General features: G+C 44.6%; 1 protein-coding gene across 2 annotated transcripts in view; it reads right to left on the minus strand.

Moving 5' to 3' along the window:
* FECH (ferrochelatase) overlaps positions 1-10718 on the minus strand; it is a 41598-nt gene extending 30880 nt beyond the window's left edge. Inside the window, exons 1-2 of one of the 2 annotated variants that reach the window (XM_049901846.1) lie at positions 10499-10718; positions 4856-4988 (exon numbers count right to left, since the gene is read on the minus strand). In XM_049901846.1, the coding sequence (XP_049757803.1) occupies positions 4856-4988; positions 10499-10544 (179 nt within the window). In that variant the 5' untranslated portion in view covers positions 10545-10718. The remainder of the gene's footprint in view (positions 1-4855; positions 4989-10498) is intronic. The other variant, XM_049901845.1, reaches the window with a different exon arrangement.
* Between the last annotated feature and the right edge of the window lie 319 nt (positions 10719-11037).

Here is an 11037-nt window from a genome sequence, read left to right on the forward strand (position 1 = left end):
CAAGGAGTGGATGGTGGATTCAAACTGCTGACCTTTTGGTTAGCAGCCAAATGCTTAACCACTGTACCACCAGGGCACAAGGTTTATCCAAAACACCATTATTACGAATGCTGAGGGGTCTGCTTCCCAAATCTACATCAGACCACCTCTATCTCCCAATGATTAAACCAAGCCTGGTGAGATGGTTCTCATTTGGATGACAATTCTTAGTGTGTTCTAAAACTAGGTTATGACACTATTTTAATTGGCAATTTTTTAACAACCGCTAACAATGACAGGCGATAATGTAAGGTAGCAGACTATATTAAATTTACACAGGTGGAGACCATTCTCTTGATCAAACACATGGTCAGTGAATGAGGCAGAAATCTGAATTTTCAGGCTAGGTTTCAGAATGAGAACCAATTCCTAGGAAAAGGGAAATACTGCATTGCAATGAGGTCAGAGATTTTCCTAATTTAGACCCCTTATAAAGACTCACAAAAAGGAGCCTGGTAGTACAGTAGTTAATCACTTGGCTGCTAACTGGAAGGTTCGTGGTTGGAGCCCACCAGCAGCTGGGCAGGAGAAAGATGCGGTGGTCTGCTTCTGTAAAGATTACAGCCTTAGAAACCCTATAGGGCAGTTCTGCTCTGTCCTATTGGGTCACTATGAGTAAGAATTGACTCTGGCAGTGTTTTATTTTGTTTTGTTTTTTTAATAAAGATTAACTAAGATCACTTTTCACATTGTTGCCCTAGACCAGGGTTTCTCAACCTCAGCATTACTGACATTTCGTTAAGTGACAATTCTTTGTTGTGGGCGTTGTCCTGTGCATTGTAGGATGTTTGGCAGCATTCTGGCCTCTATCCATTAGATGCCAATACCAGCAATCCCTCCAGCCAGCTGTGACAACCAAAACTGCCTCGAGACGTTGCCAAATATCTCCTGGAGAACAAAAATGTACCCCACCCTCTGTAGAGAACTGCTGTCTTGAAGGAAGGTGATCAAATTCTCCTTTGCTAAAAACAAGCAACTACATTGCAAACATCATCATTTTATACCTTTCTATCCCCTCTGACAAGAAGGCAAGGCCCTGGTGGTACAATGGTTAAGCACTAGGCTGCTAACCAAAAGGTTGGCTGTTTGAATCTATCTGTTCTTTGGGAAAAGAGGCAGTCTGTTTCCATAAAGATTATAGCTTTGGGCAGAGAGGGAAAGGAAAGCTGGACAAATGGACATGGGGAACCCAGGGTGGACAGAGGAAGAGTGTTGACGCACTGCGGGGATTGCAGCCAATGTCATAAAACAATTTATGTATACATTTTTGAATGAGAAACTGATTTGTGCTGTAAACTTTCACCTAAAGCACAACTAAAGAAAAAAAAAAAAGACACAGCCCCTATACTCAAGAAGTTAATGGATTACTGGATAAATGTCATTATCTATTGAATAAATTATTAACAATTAAAAAAAAAAAAAAGACTACAGCCTTGGAAACCCTATGGGGCATTTCTACTCTGTCCTATAGGGTCGCTGTAAGTCAGAATAGACTCACTGGCAATGACTTTTTTCAGACCAGAAAACCTATCACTAAATTAACAAACTGGTGTTTAGTTTTCTTCTCCTGATACCTGAAAAGCTCAGATTTACTATTTTGTGATTATAATGTTCCTTTAATCTTTCTACTTAGTCCACCAGTGTTCTCCTGGGATCCTGTCTTTCTCCCTTAAAATCTGTGACTCACAATAAATTAAGTGCATTTTTCCATGGCCTGCTGCCAGTTAACAGATTACTGGTTAGAAGCCTCAGGCGAAGGGACGTACCTAAGCCACAGAGGGTGTCAGCATTCAAACGGGATTTAGAACTGTGTTTTTCATCTACAACACCTGAGCTCAGAACAAGCGCTACTCTAAATGGGACACTACTTGGCCCCACTCCCGGTTTTGCAAACCCACGTTGATCTTATCCACGAAACAGAAGCACAGGATTTGAAAATATCTAAATACTCATGCACTTAATTCAAAACTGTGCTGTGCATGACGAATGGCGCATTAGTAAGCCCTGGTCAACACCCCTATCCCAGAACTCGAAGTGCAAAGCTTTAGTCAAGGGTCTCTGTTTCTTCCCCAATCCAGACAGGTCACATCTGAGAGCAAGGTCTGAATGGCCAAGGCCCCTTTGTTTAAACGCAAAAGTGTAGCCACCAAAACATACTTAAAACGTGTCACTTGCCAATGTTTCAATGTTTTGCCATTTTTATATGCTGGGACTCTCAAAATATGAGGTTTTACCTTTGAATTATTAAACGTACACAACAGAAATTTAAGCTGATCAATTAATAAGGAAACAGTAACTCCAATCTGCTGTGTACAGTCAGCATCAAGAAACAAAATCCCAGCTCTTCATCAGACCTAAAAGATGTGACTGGCCTGCGGCTCTTCGCTACTTCTAGAACAGGGGTTGACAAGCTAAGGCCCTCAGGCCAAATCTGCACCCTTCCTCCTGCCTGTTTTTTAAATGAAGTTTTGATGCCCCACAGCTACTCATTTATTTATCCGCTGTATTACCTCCTACGGCTTTCAGGTTATAACAGCAGAGTAGCTGCAACAGTGGCCATAAGGCACCCAAAGCCTAAAATACTCATCATATTTTTACACAAATAATGTGTGCCTTCTACATCTGTTCACCAACCGTGCCCTCCCCCCACCCCAGGTATTTTCATAAGCTCTGCTGTGCCAATTTTTTTCACATGTTGCTGTAAGAAAATTGGCATAGCACACTTCACCAAAATACCTCAAGGGGGGAGGGCATGGTTGGCAAACAAATGCAGAAGGCCCAGTTATTTGCAGAAAAATACGGTACTACCTGGACTTTTACAGAAAAAGTCTAATATCTAGCATCCAGACTTGTCTATACTAGTCTAGTCTAAGCACAAAGCAGCTCAATGCATCTGCTATGTATGTCATCAGGAGGATTCTCAAAGACACACATTCCTTCATCATTACTAAGATCCCAAAACTAGAAATAACCTATATGCCCCACGACATAGAACTGGACAAATAAATTATGATTTAATAAAATACTCTCAAGTTATTAAATGAAGTTTCAATATATAGTTTTATAGGATGGCATATTATTCAATAAAGTAATAAAAGTAGTACATACAGTATAATCACATTTTGGTAAACATGTATTGAGTAAATAATGATTGACAGAGACAAAATACTGGGTGGTAGGATTATGCATTTTTTTATTTTTGCCTGTCAAAAAAAAAAGTTTTTTTTTTTTATATTCTTCAGATTTTCTACAATGAACACATTTCTTCTGTACAGATGTGATAAAAAAAGTTAGTAGAATTTGTATTTAATTAAAATTTTTAATTCAATTTTAATAATTTAATACTAAGGCTACATATATTGATTTTTTTACCACTAGGAAAATGTAGTAACGAAATAATTTTTCTTCCAGGCTTTCGCAAAAAATCAGTTCTTCACTTTACACCAAATATTCCAAGCCTAAGTACTGAAGGTACTTTGTAGTATGGCTGATGTAGAAAAAGTGGCGCCAGCGCCACCCCACCCCCACCTTCACTTTCTCACCAGACTCACCTTTTAGGAGGACAGAGTTGCACAGGAGATGATTTGTGGCCCACCTCTAATGCCCTATCCCAACAAATCTCAGCTTACTTAGTACTCTATCGATGTACCCATGACGAAACAATGAAAAATATCTTTTCCTGTTGCCATGGAGTAAAACTGTGCTCCATGGGGTTTTCAATGGCTGATGTTTTGGAAGTAGATCACCAGGTGCCTCTGGGTGAACTCGAACCATCAACTTTTTGGTCAGCAGCTCTGTGCCACCCAGGGACTTCAAAATAAAAACATCAAATGCAAAATAAGAATATTTTACTTTCATAACTATATGATGTCTGATCTAACAGAAAGGTGAAGGAGTATAATAGTTTACAGCTACTTTCTTCCATTCACTCTGCCAAGTTTAGAGCACTGTTTTTAGGTATGTATTCACCTAAAGAACTGCCCTTTATGAAGCCACCTGGTGCTTCTGTACCTGAGGAAGACCTGAAAACAGCTGTGGCTTCTGTTATTGAAGAGGACACTCAGTACCTATGCCATGCCTGCTAACCCACATCAGCACACACAAGAGATGAGGTACGAATGTATACTTTACTTCCTTAATAAATTCTAAATCCTCTTATGTCACCTAAGGAGCTCTGGTGACACAGTGGTTAAGCGCTCAACTGAGAGCCAAAAGGTCGGTGGTTCGAATGCACCAGCCACTCCACAGAAGAAAGATGTGGCAATCTGTTTCCGTAAAGATTACGGCCTTGGAAACCCTACAGGGCATTTCTACTCTGTCCTATAGGGTCACTATGAGTCACAATCAGCTCAACAGCAATAGGTTTGGTTTTTGGTTTATTATGTCATTTATAATTATGCTCACTATGTTACCAGATGGAAATCAATGGTGAAGTTTACTACAGAAATGTTCCATAGACCAGTTGTTCTTTGTTCTGTACAGAATATACAGTTCATAGGTATAATTACGTTAGACTCATAAATATAACTTGTGTAATGTGACATATTCGAGAACCAAATTCCTCCATGACTTGCAGACTGTACTCAGCTATCTGTCCTTTAATAAAAGCCCAGGGCAGGGGGGTGGGGGGGGAGGGAGGGAGGCCATGGCGGGTAAAATCTGCAATTTAACAGTTATGGAAAGGAAGCCAAAAAAATAGTAATAAAGCACTCCCACATACTGAGTTTTCCCAGCACCTTTCCTCCTAGGTAGCTTGTAACTGCCAGTGTTGACATTAATAACAAGTTTTTATTTGTGCCTAAAATGAGACTCATACCTCTTCTCTGGTTGAACCTGAAGTTTTGTGCTTTTGACCTGTTGGGCTGTTTCTGTGGCTGCCGCCGCCGCTGCCGCCGCCGCCGCCAACTGGTACCTCCACTGCTGCTGCACACTCGAGCCGCCAGGCACCACTGTGATGAAATCAAAGCGCAGCATGAAACCTGGGGAAGCAATTTCTCTTGACGAGGTACTCAGGGCCTAATTCCTGGATTTAAAATTTAGAGAAATGCTATGCTGGAGATGATTCGCCCAGCATTTCCCTGCAGGTGCGTGGAGACACTTACATCCTCCTGCCATCAGTGTAAGCAATTCCTGACCTGAAGAGTGGCCAAAGGTGACTGTTTGCAGGGGTAGGATGGAGCTGGGACATGCAGGCTGGGGTGTCCACACGTGTACGCACAAGACTCCGTACAATGCAGGACAGTGCTGGTGATGGGAGGCTGCCGGCCAGAGGCCACTCTCCCAGGCGTCTGCAGGAACGCTGGAGTCAGAGTCTGCTCTTCCAGGTCATCATGAAGGTATATTTGTCAAGGAAGGAGGACAGAATATACTTAACATCTGCTATACCACATATGGAAGCCCTGGTGGCAGAGTAGTTAAGCACCACAGCTGCTAACCAAAAGGCTGGCAGTTCAAATCCACCAAATACTCCTTGGAAACTCTATGGGACAGTTCTACTCTGTCCTGTAGGGTCACTATAGTCGGAATTGACTGCACAGTACTGGGTTTGGTTTTGGTTTTTATATCACATATGGAGCCCTGATGGCGTAGTGGTTAAGAGCTTGGCTGCTAACCAAAAGGTAAGTGGTACGAATCTACCAGTCACTCTTTGGAAACCCTTTGGGGCAGTCCTACTCTGCCCTATAGGGTTGCTATGAGTTGGAGTCGACTCGATAGCAACGGGTTTGGGTTTTTTTTTTTTTTTAATGTCACATGTGCAGCCCTAGTGGTGCAGGGATTAAAGCACTGGACTGCTAACTGAAAGGTCGGCAGCTCGAAACCACTACCAGCAGCTCCACGGGAGAAAGATGTGGCAGTCTGCTTCCATAGAGATTTATAGGCTTGGAAACTCTACGGGGTTGCTGTGAGTCAGAATCAACTCGATGGCAGTGGGTATACCACATATAAGGAGCCCTGGAGACACAGTGGTTAAGCACTAGGCTGTTAACTGAAAGGCTAGTGGTTCAGACTCACCCAGCACCTCCTCAGGAGAAAAAACCTAGACACCTGCTCCCAGAAAGATTACAGCCTAGGAGACCCTATAGGGAATTTCGACTCTGTCATTCAGGGTCCTTATGAGTCTGAATTGACTTGACAGTGCCTAACAACATCCCACATGTGGTATATGTGCTCCACCTGTACTCTTGTTCTGGGCCTCACCAAGAGTAGTGCTGGGACTGGAGAACCCAAATGAATTAAGAAATCTCTGTACTGTGCCCAGATGTAGCATGAGTAGTGTGTACTTTTAAAAAACACGGAGAGAAATTAAACTGAAGCCATGCAGTAGGCACTGAAGATAGCAATATGGGGCAGTGGTTATGACTACGCCCCATACACGTGACCTCCCTTCCCCATTCTCAAACCAGCCAGTTAGAAATCAGCATGAGCTCAGTCTCCTGCTACCTTCCTCCTCCTTCCGAATCAAAGCTGTCATGGTGAGGAACCCAGGCTGTGGACCAAGCCGCCCTTGCTCTGAATGCAGCTCTGCAACTTATCAGCAATATGCCCTGGAACCAGGTTATAACCTTTCTGAGCCTCAATTTCTCCAATTGTAAAATGGGGATGGTGACACCATGCTCTCAGGGTTCTTGTGAAGGGTACCCAAGACAAGAGAAGCCCTTTATGCAGCATCTGTCACATAACGATCAGTGTTAGCACTGATTTCATTTGTAAATTTTTAGAGGATAGGGACTAACCTGCTAATTTTTTTTTTCTTCTTACTACCCAGCATGTCTGTAAAATACATCTCCAGGCCACCTAGCTTTCTGTCTAACCAGATTGTGCACATTCCCAACAGAGCCAATTATGTGAGGCCATGCTGACTAATTCTTATTAACTCAAAGTGGACGGCAAAGATTAACAAACAGAAGTTCAATTCCACTCAGAGGAAGTCTCAGACGAACTCACATCTCCTTATTCCAGATAAGTTCAATTCTGAGCTGCACAATGACGTTTAATCAGGTTCTCAATCATGCTTCCATGTCCACAATTCCTAATACGAATGAGTTTTCTATCAGCTTCCATGGGGAAGGAAGGAAGTAACTTTGACATTCTATAATTCGACTGCTGGTAATAAAATGAGATTTCCTCCTGCTGACCTAAAAAAAGTCAGGGGGAAGACGTAGAGGTGAGACTAGAATTTCCAACTAGTATATTAAGATCTTCTAGTGTAATTTGAGGGTTGGTAGCTTTTTGATCTGCTTAACTATTGTCATGCCAGCTACCTACTAAGTTCTCTTCTCCATGGAGACCAAATTCTCAGAGGAGGGTGAGGAGACTAATGGATCCTCTTGCTGAGGATGAATACATCCATCAAGGTTGTCTCTAAAACATTCCCCTCCCCTACAGATCTACCTACTGCTGTCGAGTCGATTCCAACCCACAGCGACGCCCTAGGACAGAGTAGAACTCCTCCATAGGGTTTCCAACGTGGATTCGAACTGCCAAACTTTTAGTTACCAGAGCTTGCTATAGCTCTTAACCACTGTACCACCAGAGCGCCAGAGGCTTCAAAAAACAAAGAGTGGGTCCCTAACAAAAGACAGGAGTTTGTCTAGCTAAAGGAGTTTAACTAATCACTCAAACAAAGTATATTCAGAAAGTACTGAAAATGGTCGGCTCATAAGAAAAAAGACACAGGCAGTATTGTGTGGTGTAGCAGGTATGGTTCTGAAGCCAGAGAGACGTGGCGGGAAATTCTAGATAGGCCCCAATAAGCTGCGTGAAAGTGCCTGGGCTGCTCACTGAACCACTTCGAGTCTCACTTTTCTCATCTGTAAAATGATGATAAGGCTGACCTTGCAGGACTCTTGCGAAGATTAAAATGAAATATATGCCCAGCCCCAAACACAGCGCCTGGCACACCGTACATGGTTAAGCAAAGAATACTTAAGAGTATGCACCTGCCCACTGATGGACTAAGGCCAGGTAATTTTGACCCCACTCTTGATATGAAAACCAGTCTAACCTTTGGAAGACCTACAAACAAGAAAAGCTACATAACTGTGCAATATACAGATGAGGTTAAGCAAGAAAAACAAACTTTGTAGCTCCTAGACAAACACAGTAGGTGAACCACTAAAAGTATACCTGCAACTGGAGAAGATCAACTTGTTCTTGAAAACCAATTACTGTATCCTAATATTCTGGATACTTGGGGGTGGGGCAGGGAAGGGCAGAGGCAGGGTACAAGAGTGCTTAAATATAAAGTCCTTTTCTATTGCGTCGGAAATGAGGATTATTTCAAAAGGTACTTGTAAAAAAATTGTTATTTTCTGGTATGGATCCAAAACATTTTGATGTCTTTTATTTGAACACTGATAGTTTTTTGTTGTTGTTGTTTTTATCCTATAAATATTTTTTCTCATTACAAAAGACATATATGCTCATTATAAAAAGTTGGGGAAAAAGGCACAAAGAAAAACAATAATTCAGTATTCCCTCAATTCCTTCTAATACACACACACACATATATTTATATACATATATATGGTATATAGCCTATCCCAGGAAACTTATTAATTCTGGAATATGCTAAACGCATAGATTGTAAAACTCTGCTTCTCTGTCTTTACTTTGAGAAATGATCATTTTTTTCTAACCCAGATAATGTTAATCCTTTCCTATAAACTAAAATGATTAAAGTATTATAACTACCCTTGTGACACAAATGGACTTCAAATCTACTTCAATGGTTTCTGAATTCTTCCACTTCATCACTTATAACCTGGACAACAAACAATTTAAAGGTTTCCCTATTGTTCCATGCCCTCAAATCTAGAGCCTGCCAGACTTTATTTGCCACTGGAAGGGTCAATGAAAGAAAAGATTAATTCAGTGTTTTTTCCAGTCCCATTACTGGTACTGTGCCACCTCTTCTTAAAAGATAGTGCCTTTTGTCTCCAGTGGCCTAAGCCTCATTATACACTGGATTCTTACTATTTTCCTAACAAAGGAACCTGTATTAGGATAGGGAGGTTCAGGGTCACTCCCTCCCAGTAGATGCCAGACTGATGAACTGGGGAACTTCTTAGAAAAATGTCAGGTCTGTGTCCAGTCATCATTCAAATGCATTAATTATCTTCGTATGTGGCATGGAGTCCCCAGGTGGCGCAGCCGGTTAAGTGCTTGACTACTAGCCCAAAGGTTGGCAGTTGGAACCCACTGCCCTTCAGAAGACAGGCCTGGTGAACTGCTTCTGAAACGCCACAGCCTTGAAAACTCTATGGAGCAGTTCTACTCTGCACACGTGGGGTCTTCATGTGTTAGAACTGACTGGAAGGCAACTAACAACAACAATGGTATTGGCAGCTTTTTCCATAATAATAACAATGAAGATTATAAGGGTCTCTGGTAGCTATGCATCCTAATCGACTTGACAGCAACGTTTGTGTTTTGTTTTAAATCGACTGCATGGAGCTCTGGTGACTGTAATGGCTAAGTGCTTGGCTGCTAACTGGAAGGTCAGGGGTTTGAACCTAGGAGCCACTCCGCAGAAGAAAAATGCGACAGTCCACTTCAGTAAGTGTTACAGCCTAAGAAACCCTATGGGGCAGTTCTACTCTGTCCTATAGGGTCACTGTAAGTCCGAATCGACTCTACAGCAACGGATTTTTTGGTTTCTATCTACAGATATGAGGCACTGTACTAGGCGCTTTTCCTGAATACTGCTAATCTTCACAGCAATCCTGTGAGGTATTACCCTTCTCCTCTTACATTTAGCTTCAACAAGGCCAGATGCCTTGATCACAGTCTCACAGTTAAGAATCCCAACCCAGGAGTATCTGACCTAGAGTCCCATCAGTTCTTCTGTGGACACAACCCATAGTCACTACCACGTGCATCGAAAACATGCGAGGTTAGCACGTCCCATTTGTTCTCCGAAGCTCTCTAGAAAACACTAGCCTGACTCTGTCCCACAGTGGGTCAAGCCGCCAAGGAGAAGTGAGAGCCCAGAGACGCTATGGGCTAGGGCAGGGCCGCCGTGGACACGCTGTGACCCCCACCTCCGGGGAGGGAACCCCACTGAGGGCCCACAGAGCCCTCCGAAGGTTCCAGGCCGGATGCCCACGGTGCGATAATGACGATCTCTCTTCCTGTGGCAGGCCCTATAACAAACCTTCCCTCCCGGACTCCTCACAAGCCGAGGACCAGATGGACGAGCCACTCTCCTGATTTCACCGAAGCGAAACACGGCCGCTCTGAGAAGCCCAATCACAACTCCGCGGCCGCCCAGCTGGCCGACGGGCCCCTCCCGCGGCTTTCCCAGTCCTCAGGCGACCCACGTGTTCCTCGGCCCTCCCGGGGGAGGACCCCTCTCCGGGCCTTGTCCGCAGGGCTCCCGGCCCGGCCCAGAGCGCGCTGCCCGCCGCCCGGCGCTCGCCGGGACCCGGCCCCAGGGCGGCCGCGACAGCTCACTTACGCCGGTCGCGGAGCAGGACCGCCGCAGCGCGCAGGGCCGCAGCCATGTTGGTGGCGACAGACAGCAGTCCGGGTAGGCCTCGCGGGAGCCGGCTTCCTCCCGAGCTGCGGCGCTCTCAGCCGGAGGCGGGGGAGCGCTCGGCCATCGCCCCGGCCTCTCCCGCGGCCGCCCACCCGCCGCGGCGCGCCCGCGCTGCGCACGCTCATTCGCTGCTCCGCGGCACTGGGGCCAGTGGAAGACACGCCCCTCGTGGAGGGCCCGCCCCCTTGCGTGGGAGGAAGGGCGGGGCCGCGCTAGTGCTCTGCCCTGGTCAGCGCCGCCGTGAGGCTGCGGATTAAGCCTCGCGGGACCGCTGGACCAAGCCCTGTCTTCATCTGCCTACCAGGCCAAGGCAGGAACCGCAGGGCAAAGGATTTTTGAGACATTCCGTTACTATTACCTGTGGCTGTTTGGTGCAGAGGCGTTGATTCCAACTCATAGGGACCCTATAGGACAGAGTAGAACTGCCCCATAGGGTGTTTCTAGGCTGTAATCTTTAT

The sequence above is a fragment of the Elephas maximus genome, chromosome 11 (assembly GCF_024166365.1).
Source record: "Elephas maximus indicus isolate mEleMax1 chromosome 11, mEleMax1 primary haplotype, whole genome shotgun sequence".
Lineage (NCBI taxonomy): Eukaryota > Metazoa > Chordata > Mammalia > Proboscidea > Elephantidae > Elephas > Elephas maximus.